At 38.0% G+C, this 18,865-nt stretch overlaps 2 protein-coding genes across 10 annotated transcripts in view; one reads left to right on the top strand and one right to left on the bottom strand.

Moving 5' to 3' along the window:
• The first annotated feature begins 1,209 nt into the window (after nucleotides 1-1,209).
• SGO1 (shugoshin 1) lies at nucleotides 1,210-5,622 on the top strand. Its single transcript, XM_071429334.1, has 8 exons — nucleotides 1,210-1,427; nucleotides 1,511-1,707; nucleotides 2,116-2,220; nucleotides 2,665-2,729; nucleotides 2,893-3,032; nucleotides 3,620-4,465; nucleotides 4,661-4,835; nucleotides 5,077-5,622. Exons 1-8 carry the CDS (start codon nucleotides 1,292-1,294, stop codon nucleotides 5,216-5,218), a joined length of 1,806 nt encoding a protein of 601 aa, XP_071285435.1. The 5' UTR covers nucleotides 1,210-1,291; the 3' UTR covers nucleotides 5,219-5,622.
• A 572-nt stretch (nucleotides 5,623-6,194) lies between these two features.
• Nucleotides 6,195-18,865, bottom strand: part of KAT2B (lysine acetyltransferase 2B) — a 40,722-nt gene continuing 28,051 nt past the window's right edge. The window contains exons 11-19 of one of the 9 annotated variants that reach the window (XR_011679562.1): nucleotides 17,858-17,984; nucleotides 15,528-15,638; nucleotides 14,382-14,525; nucleotides 12,698-12,812; nucleotides 11,902-11,938; nucleotides 11,477-11,540; nucleotides 11,295-11,405; nucleotides 10,999-11,183; nucleotides 8,026-8,215 (exon numbers count right to left, since the gene is read on the bottom strand). Coding sequence is in view for 6 of the 9 variants with exons in the window: in XM_071429317.1 (XP_071285418.1) it covers nucleotides 8,022-8,215; nucleotides 11,295-11,379; nucleotides 11,477-11,540; nucleotides 11,902-11,938; nucleotides 12,698-12,812; nucleotides 14,382-14,525; nucleotides 15,528-15,638; nucleotides 17,858-17,984 (877 nt within the window). In the remaining 3 variants the exon portion in view is untranslated. Of the gene's footprint in view, nucleotides 8,216-10,998; nucleotides 11,184-11,294; nucleotides 11,406-11,476; nucleotides 11,541-11,901; nucleotides 11,939-12,697; nucleotides 12,813-14,381; nucleotides 14,526-15,527; nucleotides 15,639-17,857; nucleotides 17,985-18,865 lie in introns of those variants that run through there. The other 8 variants (XR_011679561.1, XM_071429317.1, XM_071429319.1 and 5 more) reach the window with 8 other exon arrangements.

The raw sequence follows: 18,865 nt of genomic DNA, 5'->3' as shown, positions 1-18,865 counted from the left end.
CGGACAGCCTCCTTTTATCCTGAACTCCCGGCCGCATGTTGGCCTCTTCTTTTGCCCATCGCTGAAGCACTGGGAAGGTACAGCCTTCCCGATCCACCTGCCACATATTCCCCTCTTGAACCTACTATTTTACCCCAAAGTTCAGAAACCTAGGCTTGTGCTTGTCTGTTTCACAAGCCAAGCTGCCTGGGCTCTGCAACAAACCTGCTGCCAAAGTTAGAGACACCAACACTCATTTCAGAGACTTTAACACCCACACCTTCACCCTTCAAATCGTTTGTAAAGACACTGGCTTTCCTCTCGCGCTTGTCCTACGCTTCACAGCCTGGGTAACTCTCACAGCGCAGCTCCAAAGTGTGAAAGGCTCATGCTGCTACTGGTGTAAGAAGCGGCCACAGGTAATAAAGCACCACAAATTAAGGAGTTAAATTAAGGAGTTAAGTTAAGGAGTTAAATTAAGGAGTTTAATGCCCGGGCCCTGCCGTTTAACCCTCAGCTGTCCGCCCCGCCGTTACTGAGGCGGTGCCGGAGGTGGGCGGGGCCAGGCGCGGGTGCGCGCGGCGCTCGCAGCGTGACGTAAGGCTCGGGGCGCACCAATGGGAGGCGGCGGCGGCGACGTTTGAACGGCGCGTGGCGGTAGTGGCGGGCGTGGGTGGTGCCGCCCCGCGGGGCCGAGCGGGCGCTCCTGGCGTCCCGGGGGCCGAGCGGGGCACAGGGCACAGCCAGGTACAGCCGGGCCGCGGGGAGAGAGGAGCTGGACGTGCGCGGAAGGGGGAGCACCGAGCTGCGGGACGAGGGAAAATCCAGGCCGCTGCTGCTCCCGGATCCGTGCGGGCCCTCCCGCCTCCGCCGGGGGCTCGGGCGGCCGCAGCCGGTCGGGGGGAAAGGCTCCGCTCTGCGCTCGCCCTTCCGAGGAGGTACGGCCGGCCGTGCTGGGTGCTGGGACGCTGTGCCTGCACTTAGAGGAGCTGGGGCCGGCTGCCGGCGCCTCGGGACACGCCAGGCGAGCTCTTGGCTCCGGCGCCGGTGTTTAAAGCCCTGCCCGGCCCTGCCGCGGGCACCGAGCGTTTTGCAGTTCAGCCTCCGCGCGGTCGGGACAGCGGCCTCGGTGAGAATGGCCAGAGCTGCCTGTCTTTTCCTGGCTGTGGGGCTTTGTTGCGTGTGTTCCTCCGCTTAAAACTGCCCCGAACTTCACTCGTCTCTCCCTGTGCCTTTTCTTTTGGCGTCGGGGGTGCGTGGTGCAACCCCAGCTTCGTGGGTTCCTCACACTCTCTACTTTTAAAGGTAGAAGATGGCAGAATCCTCGAGAAAGTCCTTCAAAGACAGTCTGAGTGATATAAAACAACGTATGAGAGAGAAAAGAACTCAGAAATGGTTAAGGCTGGGTAAAACTACCCAGTTCTCCACCGTAAAGGCCAAAAGAGCAAGTAAGATGCTTAAACGTCTTAGGACTTATAATTTATTTGTTTTCTTTTCAATCCCATTTGAAACACTCACTGTTCTGTTGCAGACAGCACCTCCAACAAAATGAAGGTCATTCAAGCAAACAACAGAGATTTGGCTCTGTCCTTGCAAGAACACAAGCTCAAATTGAGGGAAGCTGAAGCTACCATTCTTCAGCTAAGGAAAGAGTATCACATTTTGAAGGCTCAAATGTTTGACTTGCAAAGAAATCATAGGTTCCAGCAAGAACAAGGACATGTGGAGGTATTTGTAATAATAACTATATGAGCTGGTGAAGCTGACCATCAGAATCTGTACCAATCCATTGACAGATATTTTTATGATCTTAAATGTTTCATAAAACATTAACTCAGTATGTTCAATGGGGATTTTTTTCACCTAATTTGGTATGCTAGTTCGAGTACCTTGACACATGGTAATGAATTTTTTTTCTCACTACTCTTTCTTATTTACCTAAAATAAGAAAGACTTTCATTTTTGTTAATTAAGATTTTATGTTTATTCTATCTTCTGTGAATTTTGTAGGGAGCTTATCACATGTGAAGGCACCTGATGGAGGTTTCTTCAGATTTTAGTTATAATGCTGATAAGTTTGTAGTTAATACTAGAGTATGATAGTAACAGTGTTACTGTTCTTCCTTTGTCCATTAGAACCGACTGTCGGCCTTGAATGAGATAATTTCCAAAGTCTCTCAGAATTTACTGGACTCAGTCACTCTCCTTGGCCCAGCAAAGAACTTGTGTTCCATAGATGTAGTAAGTGCCTTTTTGTCTTGAGGAGCAGGACTTCTGTTTCTGATTGCTTTCACTTCTTCCACCATAGCTGCACGTAGACTTTTAGATCTGAGCCCTAGTTCAGAGCAAGGACTAGTCCACAGTTCCCAGTATCCCGGGGTGCACACTGTGGGGATGTGTCAATAAGTGGGACTGAGGCTCTGCTAGGCAGTGGTTGGAGCACCCTGATTTTCTGAGGCACAGTTCCTTCCCCTGTCTGCTTGCTGTAGGATTGAGCTGGGGATGAATGTGCTGATGTGCAGAGGCTGAGAAGGTGGCTGGCTAACACCCACGGCACTTGGTATTAGCTAGACAGAGAGTCAAGGTATTCTTTGGTGCTTTTGGGGTAACTTGGCTATTGTCTAAAATTTGTTGATGGTGCAAACTTGTTTCAGCCATATAATCACAGTAAGATTTTGTTGACAGAATCAAAGAGTGCTTTCTTCAGGTCCTGGAAACAGTTGCAGTGTCACAGGACTAACACATTCAATGTAAGTATCATTGATTAGTGCCTGTCTATCTTTGGAAAAATCTGTTACAGGAAGTTTAATTTTCTGACTGGAAAAAAGGAAGTAACCCAGTGTAATGAAAACTGTTCTTTGTGTTAAAATCTACTGCTGTTCAGTAAATACTACCTTTGGTATTTTTCTCTAGAGAACCTCTAAAGTGTGTTCTAGAAGATGGTCCTGTACTTCCAAGTGGGATGGAAGCTGGTGGTGACAGAAATTCTTTGTCAAAGATCTGTGTGGAATCTGAAAGTGACATTTCCTTTACCAAAATAATTCCAAGTGAAGGTAACTAAATCAAAGTATCAGATGTTGCTCTATTTTTGAATTAGGAAAACAATGTGTGAGTACGAGTTTAAAACATTGCTGCTTTTAAAGGAACTGACAAGTAACTTTCTGCTTCTTGTCATAAAGGGCAAATACTAATGCTGTCCACTGCTAAAATGTTTAAATGAAGGTGTCCAGCAAAATGGGGAGGAATTTAAAACTGCTTTATCTTCTCTATAGCTACATCCAGTTTCATTATCTATCAAACAGTTCAACCAAGTAAAATTGCCTTTATACAGTCATTGGCATTTATGAAATCAATAAAAACTTGTTAACAAAGCAAAATACTCAGGAAAATAAATGATCTGTAAATAACCTTTCCAAAAGGAACAGTTTAGAGGAAAATGCCAGTGTTATATTACCTAACTGCTTTCTGCATGGAAGCGATATTAAGCAGAGCTGATCTCAATTGCCAAATCCTAGATTATAAAAATCTGTGGAGAAAACCCAAAGAATAGTCTGAATTTTTGACAGGTTCAGAATTTTTGCACATCTTAACATGATTTTTCTGTTTGCCTTTAATATGACATTTTCCCTTCAATTACAAGGGCAGCCATCTGATTTTCATCTGAACAACACAGAGCCAGAGCTGGAAAATGTTTCTTCAAGTGTAAAGTTTGGATTTGGTAGTGTGTTACCAAAAAGTGTATCCACCAGACGTCACTTTTCGACGATGAGGAACCATGATGTAATTTGTACTGGTGTCTTGGACCATTTAGAAGCACCTGATTCAGTAAAAGAACTTTCTGAACAGGATGAAATTAGGCTTGAGGAAAGTCTAGAGAAGTGTGCTACAGAAAATATAAATGCAGCTGTTCCTCACTTGAATGAAAGCAAGGTTGATTCAGAGCTGGTATTGAAGCAGAAAACTTCTGAAACTGCACAGTTCAAATTGAAACGTAATTCTGATCTTAAACAACCAGAGTGTAAAAGCAGAGAAAACCCTCAACGAAGGAAAGAAAAGCATCAGAAAGGAAAACTGGAATGGCCACTTACTTCCCAACAAAGACCAGGAAAATTGGGTAAAGAGGCTTCTAAAGAAAAGCAGAATTTCTTGGGTGGCATCAGTGATGCTTATGACTTTCATTTGGAAGAGAGTGTCCATCTTACACCTTTTCGACAAAACAAGGTGAACAACAGTGATACTGAAGTGGAGGATGAAGAAGATTCAGCTGAAACCAATACCATTGAGTCAAGCAGTACTGCAGGGGACTCAGATGACAGCCTCTATGAGCCTTACAAGAGTAAATCAAAGAAAAGGCGAAGTTTGGTGGATGAGAGCCCTATGTCACCAATCCATCCAAGGCCAAGGTCTAAAAGATGTTTGGCACAGCGTGAGCAGAAGCTCTGTCATGAAGAAGAGACTGAAAACAAATCAAGTGATAAGTCTATTAGTAAGTACAGAAAGTGTTCTGTAATTGGTTTTGTTTTCTTGAAAGATAACATTGTTTAGGAGATTTAGGCTTTATTGTTTTAAGTTGCTTTTTTTTTTTTAATAGCAACTAAAAGAGTAGTGTTTTAAGAACGGTTAGATTTTCTTTAAAGCTTGCTTATCTGAATGAACTGAACTGTGCCTAATTTCTTCACAGAGCAGCCTTCTGAGCCATCTCGTGGGCATCTCTGTGATGTTACCAATACAGCTGCAGTGCTCCCCAGCACTGGGGATGCAGAAATTGTCCCTGAAGGTGAAGGACCTCAGTCCCCAAAACGCAAGCGGCGAAGCTGTAGTGTTACTGTGAACTACAAAGAACCGAGTATTGTAGGGTAGGTGTCTTGACTTTTCAGTTTGACATGAAGTTCATGATGTTCCATCCAATAGAGGATTTGAGAAGCTTATTTAGATCTTGAAAACAAGACCTTAAAAAAAGAGCTCAAAGTACTCAAATTCTAAAGTTAATAATAGAGCCTAGTTTGTGTGAAATGAAGCTTACTAGCTAAAAGTTATTGTTTTGAGTGATGTAGGGAACAGAACTCATTTTGCCTTTTTGTTTTTTCTTTCAAACAGGAAACTCAGGAGAGGAGATCCATTTACAGATACAAAGTTCCTGTGTTCTCCAATTTTCAAGCTGAAAAAAGATGCTAAGCGACATTCTCGCAAGAAAGATTCTATGAAAATATCCAATGAGAAATTGGTTAGTTGTCCTTGAGATTCCCAGCAAAACCATGCTTCTGCCACGAAGAAAGTCATTTCCTGGATGAAGTATTTTGTTGCACAGTATGTTATATAAATATGTAAATATTTGTGTGTCTAGCGTTAAGGACATCAGATTAAGGGGGCCTGGATTTATTCTAGTGACTTATTTTTAATGATACAGATTGATTACTTTTATAACTGAAGTGATTCTATTCAAGCTCCTTTTGACCGGATCTGGGAGTCTATGAGAAATCTCTGATGGATAAGATGGTGAATGTCATTGTATGGGTGAACTTCAGGCACTTAAAATGTTTTGAGCAGCAAGTATTTTTAATAACTGTGTTTGTACAGATCTTGTTTATGTGATGGCTGTAGTTTCATGTAGAATCTTATAATAAACATCTTAGTCTTTTGAAACAGCTCTGAGTGAATTGGTGTTCTTTTGGCAGTTTCCATAGTTGCTCCAAGGGCACTAATGTCAGGAGTGGGCATAACAGGCCTGTGTATTCTGTGCTCATCTTATGTGGTGGCATATTTTATTTGTAACTTTTTCCATGGCTCTCAATAATACTAATACTAGCTTCTGCTACTGAGCATTTGAAAACAGTTGTTCACAACACAGTCTTTGGATTTCCACAGTCTGGAATTCTAGGACTAGAGGAACTTAAGCAGAGTGGTTGAACTATAGTGTTAGAGCCTCATCCTAATAATGCCAAGGTTGTGGGTCCTATCCCTGTATCAGCCATTCACATTAGAGGTGCACTTAATGATCCTTGAGGGTGTTCTGTGAACCTCAGGTGCTTTTTCAGGAAACAAATCTGCAACAGCTGTTATAGCAGGGAGAGGAAAAAGAGCAGGGTGATAGTAGAGCAGCCCAAAGCAGGTGTGGTGGGCCTGGGTAGCTTTTTTCTTACTGGACTGAGCAAGCTTTAAAAATTGAAGTGATGAATTGAAGTACCAAGTAATGAAAAAACAGAGACCAAAATAGGTAGGGTTTTGTACATATATAATTTAAAACTATTCTGTACCAGTACAATATATTAATTTGACAAATGTAAAGTTCATCAGCTGTTAAAGCATTTGCAAAACCACATATCCTACCATAACTTTATTGCACAGTATCTATGAAAATATTAATTCTTAAATTAGAAAACACGTTTCAATATAGAAGAGACAATCTGATTGAAAGACGATAAGAAAATCTACTCTGAAAATAACAAAAATTCACAGGTTACCAAGCTTAACAGGTGCATCTGTAGGCCCAATCTACCAAACAGGTTTATAGTATCCTGTTCTGGCTAGTAAAGAAAAAGTACTCACTGTACCTTTGTTATAGATCCCAATGTAGGTCAGACTAAATTCATACAAAACACAATGGCAAGTCCAGCATTTACATTTTGAATACCTTGGGTACCACATTTACTACTTCTAGATAGTTCTTGACATCTCCTTGCTGAATTGATCTGTGATCTAACATTGCACAGGCATTTTGCAGGAATAGATTCTTTGACACAGCACAGGATTGGTTTTCTCTGTCTCATAACTTGAATTTTACCAGTATAACATCTGTAAATATAAAACACGAAGAATGAAAGTTTAATCTGTTTTTCACAAAAGCAGTTATAATTTACAAACTCTAATTAGAAAATGTCAAGGGACAGCTTTTTGGCCTGTACTGATCTCCATTAAGAATTTAAGTGTACCTCTTAACTGTAGTGTAAGCAGCAAAATGTATATATATTTTATGTATATTTTATGTATATATGAGTGTGTGTTCCTTTGGAAGGTATACTAAGAGTTGTATAATGTTAATATGTTTCTGGGTCTAAATAATCACAGTTAATATGCATTTACAATAAAGCTTGGTAGAAAATCCAGTTTACCACAGAGCCAAGTATCTAAGCTTGAAGCTGTCCTATGTTGTCTTCCTTTGTGTACAATAGTCTTATTTCTGCTGAACAACCTAAAGAATTTAGCAGTGAGGAGTAGTAAGTAGGGTGGATCATGAAGTGCATAAAACCTTAACTCTACTGAGCCAATTAAAATTGTCTAGTAGATGCAAAGTAGTCTCTAAAGTTATTTTGGGTACTTATGTCCTGCATAAGCCAAGTCACTATGACATTGCACATCTAGCCAGATTTTTTTTTCTTTTTTCTTTTTTTTTTTTTAAAGAGTGGTTATGAGATTACAATTTGCAGGTAAAATATTTATCAAAACTGAAAATGAATAGAAAAACTTGCATCTATCAAAGATCACAGGCAGTCCTTTTTCAGAACTGACTGCTCTTCTCTCACAGCTTCTCAACCAGCTGAGTGTTTCTTTTAAAAAATAATATCTTATAAAAAGATTCTACAAAGAAACAAGTGTTTCAGAACCCCCCCACACCTGTTGTTTTCCCTTACAATTTTCTTTTTTACTGGAAAAAATAATAAAACTTTATCAAATAGGTACTGCATTAGGTAAGCTATAACATTAGGTGAGCTATAACATCTGTTGTCTGGGAATTTTCTTCATCTTCCCAAACATGTGCAACTTCCCCCATGTTTGTGGGGTTTCTGAGGCTGTAGCTGATAAACTTATTAGGAACATAAGGTAATCGGCACACAAAAGAAATATTCCATAATTAAATACATTATAAAGCATTTTAATAAAATAATTTTTGTAACTTCAGTATAATACATGTTTGCAAAACTAAAAGGGTTTTTAAAAGTGCTAAGTATTAAACAGAAGTTTCTTAAAAGTCCCACAACTCAGATATAGAACGGCTTTCCCTGTCCATAACATAGGCACACTATTTGGTTGTAAAAAAGACAGTGTCACTTGTCAATTAATCCAGCTTCTTTAATTTTTGTGTAGAAGAATTTCTCCAGTATATTGGCACATTTGTAGTATTCGCTCTCGGGGGGGTTGTACTCTCTGCAGTTTGTAAAGACTCGCTGCAAGTCTGCCATGAACAATTTCTTAGACACGTAGTACCTGTTCTTGAGTCGCTCACTCATTGTTTTGAGATCTGCACAGAAGAAAAATAGATTAACAGCGTTGGATTCAAATACGTTTTGTGTGCAGTGTCCCTTCAGACTGATTTGCCATTTAACATGAACTGGCAAAGCTAGGATTTGGAATGGAAATTGCCTTCAATTCAGGCAGGGTCTGTATTTTAGTTTCAAAAGTAACTGAGCTGCTGGAACTAAGCAATATCTCACTGTAAGGATTAATTTATGTAGCGTTTATTTTTCATTCTTTAAAACATTAAAGCTTTTTTGTTCTGTTCTCATACTTAGAGCTCTGAGTTTTCTGTGGTTAGTAGATGTCCCTAATCCTCTTCTGACTGTCCTGAGACAACCTGTTCTCAGCTCTGCTGGAGGAGGCCTTAGGGGTATATGGGCAAAGAATTCAAACATCACAAAACATGTATGTTAAACTAAAATCCTTGCTGCTGTGCAAACACAGCAGAGAAGATACACTGGTCTACACTACAAGCAGGATTTGTAGCCTTGAAAAAAAAGATAAAATTTGTCCTACACTCTACATATATTTTTATTACCTCTTCAGAGTTTATAGTTTTATATCCTTTTTAAGAACCATGTGAGAACTGATCTCCCCTGCTTTCAGAGCATCATGCAAAACATTTACTTACAGAACATTCTTTAAGAAGTGTTCTCCTTTATACTAAAATCAGTCATCCATAAAATATGTAAATCATCTGTGTTCTCCACATAGTCACTTTCCCAGTAATTCTCATCAAGCATTTAAAAATTCTGTCTACATTACAAGTGTTCTAGGAGTGAGTACAGGAATAGAAGTAGTGGGAGGTGTGCTGGATGCCTTGGCTTTTCTCACCTCAGATGCTCTAACTAGTTTTTAGCAATGCTTGAGCCAGGCATCAGCAGCACCTTTGTGAAACTGAAACAGTAGTAGTGGAAATGAAGAAGACAATGTCAATGAGTATTGCAAGGACACCAGAGACCAAAGACCTCCAATGCAAAGAAATTAAACTTTTTAACTTCAGATTTAAAAATATGGTTGTGTTTTTGTTTTGGTAATGATTTGGGGGGTTTTGGGGGGTGGGTTTGGTTTTTTTGAGGGGAATTTGAATTTATTAAAGGAGAAGAAATCCTTTCAAATTGACAAGACGGGATTATTTAAGGAAAGTTTAATGGATGCTCTCAAATACTTTTTCTAATGGTACAGAACTTGCCACTCCCTAGTTTTGCACCATATTTTGCAAAAGTAAAGGCCCATTCAGCTCCCTTTAAGTCTGAAATTTAGGTGCCTATACCTAAAGTAGATGTCCATAGACTAATTATAGCACCCAGCTGAGAAGGCTGTTCAGCTCGCCCTATAGCAAATGTTGCCTGGCTAGAGAGTTAAGCTGTTCTCCTCTAAGCACAGTGAAAGTTTGGTTCCATCTGTCACTCAGCCATACAGCTTTTGAATGGCAGATGAAAAGGGGAAAAAAACCCCAAAGAATATTGCTTGATACAGCACCTGAAGAGCACTTAAAACAGGGTAAAAAAGCATTTCTACATGAGAACTGACCTTAAGAGGTAGTAAAAAAAAATTACAGCCATACCTCTCAAAAATTGTACCATTTAGTCTGCATACAAACATAAAGGCAACTGTTCTATCTTGTCTGAACAACTTTTTACAGTATCAGCCTGCTGGCAGGGAGAGCAGAAAGAAAGCTGAATTTATCACAAATCAAGGCACAGTTTAGTCATGCTGGGTTCCTTAGCTGAAAAAAAAAAGCAAAACTAAACCAAAGACCTCAGCTCAATCCTCAAAGTAAACTGCTGCCCCTACCTCTACTGTAATGCATCTGAACAAGAAAAGGACAGAGAACATTCCTACTTTGAGTTTGACAACTTAGGTAAGTTGTTTGTAACCACTGTTCAGATTAAACAGATTTCTGAGCTAGACCTCTCAGAAAAGCAGACAGAGAAAACTCTGCCACAGAAAGGGACTTACATTCCTTTTCTTCATTGGTAGAAAATAAATTTGTGTTGGGGGTACAGGAAGCCAGCGATTGGGTTATAAAGTATATGTACATCTGCTATTTGGGAAAGGTAATTTGAATATAAAAAATAATTAAACTAATTTGATAGACATGGGCTTGGAGCCCATGCACAAAGCAACATGAACAAATACTTTTATTTTCTGAGAAACTGATAGCTAATATCCTGCCATGAATCTGTATTTCATTCTCTAATGATATTAAAGGGTTCAGAAACTGTAATCAAAATGATAGAGGTGAGTATTGCACAAATGAGGAAGGAGTGCCAGAATTCAGTTTTAAATCTGGTGCAGTACAATTCAAGCATTCTTTTAGAGTATCACTGAATTATCATTGAAATTATGTGTCCCAGAAGTAAAAAGCTGGGTCATAAGAGAAGCAGTCAAAAGAAAAACATTAGCAGTTGTGTACTTCCCTTTGCAAGCAATCCTACACAAACAATAGCTGCGTTACTTAGAAGTAAAAATAAATAAAGAAATAAATGTAACACCTCAGAAAACTGTGGCAGATCTAAAAGAGAAAGATAAAAGTTAGCTTAAAATTAGTTGCATGAAGCATTTTCCTAAACTTAAATTGGAGCAAAGTATTAAGACTTACTTAGAAAACCCTGTGACCTTTGAAAATATTTTGTCTATATGATTTAGAAATCTTAAATCTGTATTTGAAAGCAACTCAAATGCTCAGGTGTCCCTGAAAGTTTGCCTTCAGGTTTTTTAACATTATGAGTAGGATCTGCAGTGACCAGTTACCACACACAGGAACATATCCCTACAACTCACCTACACCAGCCGAGTCCTGAAAGCTTCCAGCTGATTGCACCATTTAAGAGTTTGTTAGAGCTCTCTAGAGCACACTAAGATTTCAGATAGGTACACCACACATGTTTCAGAGAGGTCACAGAACACTCATCAATTTCAAACGACAGCATCACACTCTTGACACTTCACAGCTGCAAGGTATTCAGCTGCAAGTAACATATATCTTTTACCATAAAACAATCAGATTAAATTTTATCTGCTATGTCTGCAGCTATAATGATTTTTAAACTCTACTTAAAAAATGTTAATGGCATTACCCATGGGAAACCTTATAACTTCATAATATCCAGGAGCTTCTGTTCTCTTCACGGGTTCCATGAAGGGCCAAGCGCTTTGATGGCTCTTTGGTAAAGAAAAAAGTAAGGTATCTAATATGGAAACTAGATATTGGAAATCATTTAAAAATCTTTACAGAAAGTAAACTAGAGCTAGCACTCACCTTGACTTGTTGCAGGATGGTTTTTAACGTGCTGTAAAGTTGATCTGGATCCTTGGACTCCTTACTTGAAGGAAATATAAATACAAAAAGATTAGTTTGAGTCCCTTATCTTTGTTCCTACTATTTGCATCTTATCTAAAAGCAACTCCAAAGTTACAAGCATTTTATGGAAGAAATAAAATTTAAAACAAGCAAACAAACCCAAACAAAAATCCTCAAAAAAGAACCCCACTACCCAAACCACACTTGCCCATAGTAAAAAATAAAATTAAAAATACCACCAAAAAGCCACTTAAGAACTCATCTCTTGTAGATTATTTGATTCCCAGTGGATGGAAGGAAATATCAAGTGACATTGTTGTTTAAACACTTTTCTCAAAGGAATATCCCAACTGCTTCAACATTTTAGTTTGTGTAGCACTTACCCTCTTTCTTTTCCACTTGGTTTCCAGCCAGTCTCTCCTGTACACCAACAACATGAGATATTATATGGGAACTACAGTAGGTCAAAACATTAACTGAGTTATTGCAACTCAAAGCCATTTCAGCACTACTGCAGTAAAATGGGTTTGTTTTAATAAAAGCTACTCCTAATAAATAACATAACCATCTAGCCCACAGCTCCATTCAATTTCCTACATGATTCTTCCACCAGACTGCTGAAAAGATTCTACAATATTTCTATATGAAACACATTTCTTTTCAATAATTCAATACATATTTTACTGCAACCCACCCCTGTAAAGAATAATCATGACAAAGTTATCCAATCTCATTCCCCAGGGACAATGAATAAATTGCAGAAAAGCATAACCAAAAAAAAGTCCCCCAAAATATGATACTTAATTATTTTTAATTCTGTTTTGTCCTGTACGTTCATGCCTAGCACAGAAATCATTGTTGTTCAGGAGTACAGTGCATTAAAATGGTGCCAGAGGGAAAATGCTGCCTACAAATCAAAGATACAAATCAAAGAGTGATCACATATAAGTAAAATTATACACACGTACAGAAAACAGGATCAGCCTGGGATGCCTTGGGGAAATCTCAAAGACAGCAGTTGTAATGGAAGCACAACAATCTTCACAGAAATCAAATCAGCAAACCAAAACAATTATATTCTAATCAAAAAGAACTATGTGACTACATTAATATTTCTAGTCTTGGACCTTTCTTGGGATATTCTGCTTCTGTTCTACATTAAAAGAGTTTGATACATACTAATTCCAGGAATGCTCTCTATAGGAATCTGCCGTACTCCATCTTTGAAGCAAGAGAGGCCAGGATAAACTTTTCGGATTTGAGCTTGTTTTCTTTCTATGAGTTTTTTAATGATCTGTAATAAAGCAGCAGAGAAAACAAAAAATAATTTATTTGGTCTAAAGTCACCCAGAAGATTAATGCAAAACTGTGATGAACAGAAACATTCTCACTTCCTAACTTTGCAATCCTTTTCCATGAAGCTGAAAATAGGGCTGAGCTACCTGAGCAAACACTGATTCTGCAAATGAAGCTACTAGGTCTCTCAGCTATTTTGGCACAAATCTAGAAAGAAAGGAGTCATTGCTGGCTCTATTGATCACAAGCTGCACAGCTCTTGGGAAGACTGGAGCAGAGAAGAGAAGGAAATTTTCTGGAAGAAAGTTTGAGAATGGGCTATAAAATTTTAACAGCTGGAACTTCTGAAGTGCTTCAGCACAGCTGGTCAAAAATTTCAAGGCACATACTGAATGCAGGTATTTTTACATGTACATACATGTTCATATTCAAAATTTTAGAAATTATTCATTTCAAAGTCTCCATATATCTGTCTGTAGGAGTTGCTTATGTATCAATCAAAGATACTCTCATGAAAGATTTTCTCTGGAGGATGTCAGAATGATGCCACACTTCAGAATCAAAATTCTACTCGCTTTGCAAATGCTAGGGAAAGGCTTTTCCCACTTCTGGGTACATTCTGTTTTACTTTGCAATCTCATTACCTCTAATTCTAAGCAATTTTCTTTGGTGGTCTTGATACCCAATTAGATACTTATCTAAGCTTTGTGTGTCTTGGATATGTGACTTTCAAAACTTTGTAACTTGGAGTAAACAAATGCACAGCCATGCACACTGCCAGTCTGATAGAATAATTTCTTTGGAAATAATAAAAATGGACATATTTTTATTTTTAAGGACCTTCACTCCCTCATACAGCATATTTCCTCTCAAAGAAGAGGAAAAAGATAAATTCAGACTTTTTTTTAACAAAATTAAAAAGTCAGGTTTGAACAACCTTGAAAGAACAAATTATAAATAGTATTTCTTTAAAAAACAAGGAAAGTATTTAAAAACAAGTGGGAGCATCATAATTATTTTGCTAATAAACTGCTTTATTATATAGAATATTAATAAGGACTAAATAAAAAACAACCCACATAAAATCCAAAGAGGGACAGACTGGAAATTAAGACAGTCCACCCTTGATTTATATATTTTGAAAATGGCAGAAAAAAGAATCCTCTTTCTTTCAAGTAAAACAGGCCATGCAATACAAACACTCCATTTAAATGTCAGTCTAATGAACACTACTGATATGGGAGGGAAGGAAATGACAAAATCATTTAAAAAAATCAACCTCACAAGATTTTGCTTAGTTAACTACCACAAAATTGAACTGTGAATTACTTCTCAAAATACCAGGACTTTAACAGTCTTGCTCTTGTTAAGTCAGCAAGTTAGAATTTGATGCTTCAACTACAAAATTTTGGCACTGGGACTTGAATGAAGGGATTATTCTAATTAATAAAAGTATGTACTCAAATTTAAGCACCAAAGCAAAGAAGAGAGCTAACCCAGCACCCACTGAACTCTTTCTAAACATCTGCATAGAGAGTAACATTCAACATTTCATTTCAACCTTCACCTCTTTTTGCTTTTTGATGATGACAGAAAATTCCGTGTAGGGGATCCTTGGATTTAATTCACATCCCATTAATGTGGCACCCTCATAATCCTTGATGTAGCCAACATATTTTGCTTTTGGTACTTTAATATCTTTGGAGAAACCCTGACAAAGAGGAAAAAAAAAAGAACTTATATTGTCATTATGCCATTTTCCTTTTACATGTTTGTTTTAACTGAAATGAATGAGGATTGAGAACCCAATTCATCATAATGTTAAAATACAAAAAATACAACAGTGAGTTACAGACCATGGTTCAGTGTTGCACAAACCTTCTCATGGGAGGCACTTGATAAAAGAACAGTTAATTGCTAAGAAGGGCGATAGGGGAGATTGTACTCCGTTTGAATGTGTGAAGAGTAGATTGTACCAGTTTTATATACAGAACCATAGAACTGGCTGGAAGGAACTTGAAGAGGTCATTTAGCCCCATCTCAGCTCAGAACAGGTCTCATCATATCTGGCTGATCAAGGCCATGACCAGTCCTGAATATTGTAAAAGGACAGAGAATCCACCACCTCCCTCAGCAACATTTTTCAGTATTTCACCACTCTCAGGACAGGAAAGGAAAAAAAATTTCTTCTACCTGGTTGCAATTTCCCACTATTCAGGTCATCTTCACTGCCTAATGCTGTACACCTCTGAGAAAAATCTGACTCCATTTTGCTGACCAGATAGTTGACACCTGTTTATCAAATCTATTTGACAGAACAGACATTGCCATCTTTCCTGAATTTGAACCTCATACTTCAAATCAGGAGGAGCTGTAAGTGCAGGTCAGGTAAGTTTTTATCTGTCACAGGTATGCCTATTCCTTCTTTATACTTCTTATAGAATCAGTGAATGAACTGACATTTTACTAGTTTTTAGACTAGACAAATTATAGACTATACCATATACTTATGTTATGATAGATAATTCTATCAAAGTAAAATGTATTAGAAGCCAAAAACATTACCCAAGATGAGCACATCTTATAGATAAAAAATACACATGTAAAATTGTACTATATATTTTATCCAATTACTTTGTCATGCCTAGTTATTTAGCCAACCCTACTAGATATAAAACTTCTTGCACAAAGTAATTTCTTGCATTGAACTTACTTGTTTTTTGAAGTAGCCGATAGCATATTCATCTGCATACGTGAGAAAGTTGAGAATGTTGTGTTTGATGTGGTACTCCTTCAGATGGTTCATTAGGTGAGTCCCATAACCCTGGGTGAAACATAGCAGGAAAAAGCCATGACAAAGCCTCTGGGGACTGCACATATTAGAACCTGTGGACCCTGGGTTATTACACACTGTTTTTCAAAATGCAATCTTTCCTTCCGATCCTGTTTAAAAGAGTTTCTCTTAATTAACTGGGTGTTGCACACTCAAGAGCAAACTCTTTTGAGCTTTGTAGAGGTACCTTTGTGACCCAGCATGGAAGTTGTAATTCAAGGTGCCCACCTCTTTTTTTTTTTTTGTTCCTCTTTTAAATTAGCTATCAACCATTAAAATCACATACTTCACCCATAACAAAACTGCACATACTGTAACAATAGAGCATCTTTTCTGAGCCATGTCACTTCAAAACTACAAAGCAGTAACAATACTGAAATTATTCCAGTGTTCTGTGCATCTCTAGCAAAACAGTCTTTGCCTCAAAGGATTTATTATCTAAGCTTATCATAAGCATAAAAAGGAACAGTGAACAATTACCATAATAAGGAGCAGAAAATTATAGAGTCCACAATCAAATAAACAGCTACGCCTTCTGACTGCACACAGGTAGGATTTCCATTTAAATTCAGCCCCAAAGTAAACAACAGGTTGCATTTATTCACATTGCCAAGGAAGCTATAGTCATCCCCTTCTGCTGTGATATGAAGAAATGTAAAATAGATAGGTAATCCCATAATAGTGTTTTGTTACTGCAAATGTTTCAATTTTCTCATCATGCAGACTAACAGGACACTTAGAGAAACATATATGGATTCCTTTTGGGTACTCTGGTCTTGAAAACTGGGAAAATTTTTACTTATGTAAAAAAGCCAGAAAAAATGACTTAGAAAATACAAATTTCTGATTTAATTTACAATTTCATAGACCCAAATATGGCAAGTGCCAGACAGGAAACTAAGCCACAGAGAGTAATACTTAAAATTATTTTGTAACGGGGGACCAAACTACCTAAAAACCAATTCAATTTGTATGGGAAAACAATTCCTATATTTTTTTTACTCCAGCCTCAAACTGAATTAAAATAGGAATATATTTTTCCTAAGACTGGCAGGTCACCCATGTGACCTTTTTTTTTCTCAGTTACCTGTTGACAGGGTCAGCTCACTCAGAGCAAAAAGCAGGAAGGCAAATTTTCAGAAACACTCAACTCATACAGCAAAGCACCCAGAGGATAAAAGAATAAATAGTGTGCTATGCAGTCCTGGTCGCAATCTGATTGGTCAGAATTATCTGCTCTATTATTTTGAAAGATTATTCCTAGAAAATCACAACACATCTTTGGCAGCCTCAGCTGTGTAGTGCAGTTAAGCACAACGTAGGCATATTCTGCAAGGATTTGCATTTGCTAAAACACTCTGAATGCTGACAGGTCATTGCTTAATGTAGGGAAATGCTCCTCTCTAACACCAGAATAAAATCAAATATAACCTGAGTATTAACAGTTGTCACAGACTTTCAATCCCACTGTGTTACTCTTTTGCACCAGGGTGTACAATTTTTGCATGTTAACTGCTATACACTCTGAGTTAGCCCACATCTCAGCTCTTGCTTCTTGAAATGAAAATCATGAAGCTAGAGCACCATCTAAAGGCAAAACACTGAACCAAATGGTGAGTAGCTGGAAAAGCTGGAGGAATCTCATGTATTCATAGTGCTTTGTATTCTTTCAACACAATTCTCAAAATTCTGAGAAAATGCTGTGGCATTAACTCAAAAACGAGTGTACAGAATTGACCCTGTACTTTTTTTGAGATGTAAAACTACACCTGATTTTTTTATTATATCTCATTTAGATTGAATTTATGTAATGTCACAAAGTGCTTGAACACAAATTACTGCCCCACACAAGCAATACATATTTCAGTGAACCACAAGATGTTACACTAGACAGAGACACAGCTACTGGGGACAGAGGCATGAAAATTCCAAGAATGGCAGACTACTGGCCACTATTGCTCTGCTGAGAAAAATTTTATTTAATTAATTAAATACAGGTAATCCTACTATTACAATGATGATGCTAAATCTGCACATTTTAGTTTGGTTTTTGTATATTTTATTCAGAATTGCTGTATCTTTCAAAATCTATTTCTGTCTGGCAACTCAGCAGGGTATTCAACATGACTAAAAGTATTAGGAGCACATGCAGTGGGTGAATGGGACTCAAATCCATTTAATAAACACTAGTAATACAGAATTCTTTTTACCTTGACTTGCTCATTGGAAGTCACAGCACAGAAAACAATCTCTGTAAATCCTTGGGAGGGGAACATCCGGAAGCAGATACCACCGATAACACGACCATCTTTTATTAATGCAAGGGTTTTATGTTTCCTGAGCAGACAAAAATAACAATCACTTTAATTCATGCACATAGTATATCAAATGCCATTAACCTTCCTTTTTCAGAAACTTGATTCACTTCTTTCCATGATGATAATGCAATTCTGTATGCCTCCTAAGTTAGCCACTGTATCTATAGAAGAGTTGTTACTTTAATACCATGCTTTCAGTGTACCATAAAGGTGATCAACATAGAGCAAGCTCCTGGCTTGGCCAAGTATGCTGAGATACTCAGGTAATGCCCAATAAATAAAAGTTGTATTGCTTTCATTGAATCTATTGTTGATAGTTACACCATTGCACAGTTCGCAGGGTGATTTTATCCTGAGTAAATTAGAAATTAATGGAGTTACAGGAGAGCAAGTCCTTTCTAAGGGATTCCTGTTTTCTTGCATGCACTCTCCATAGTTAAGCTATCAGTCTCAAATACAACTGATGAAGTAAGAGAGGAGATTTCTTATTTCTAATCACACACTCAGACCAGAATAAATATCCATTTCTGTTGCACTTATAATGACTGCCAGGAAAGATGTAGCAAGGTGCAATCTCAACTCTGATGTCAAGGATAAGGAATTTTAGTATAATTATCAAGGTGCAAAAACAGTGCACCATCCTTTAGATTATTCAATACACAGTAACATATAAATCATATAAATGATACAGTCAATATACAGATGATCTATTTTGGGGAAAAAAGTTGGTGCCAAAAGTGACCCCCTGCCAAAAAGCCCAAAGAGTAGTTATATTATATATGCCACCATTGAAGAAGATTTCATACATATTATATATTCTTTTTTTCTTGTACATATTTTAGTGCTTTTTTAAACTTGTGGAATGACAGCAGCAATGCAGTAGCTTGAGCTTTTGTGGTG

This window comes from Agelaius tricolor, unplaced genomic scaffold (assembly GCF_023055355.1).
Source record: "Agelaius tricolor isolate 1412-34295 unplaced genomic scaffold, bAgeTri1.0.p SCAF_6, whole genome shotgun sequence".
NCBI lineage: Eukaryota > Metazoa > Chordata > Aves > Passeriformes > Icteridae > Agelaius > Agelaius tricolor.
The sequence above is the reverse complement of the archived record's forward strand: the minus strand, read 5'-3'. Positions and strand labels throughout refer to the sequence as shown.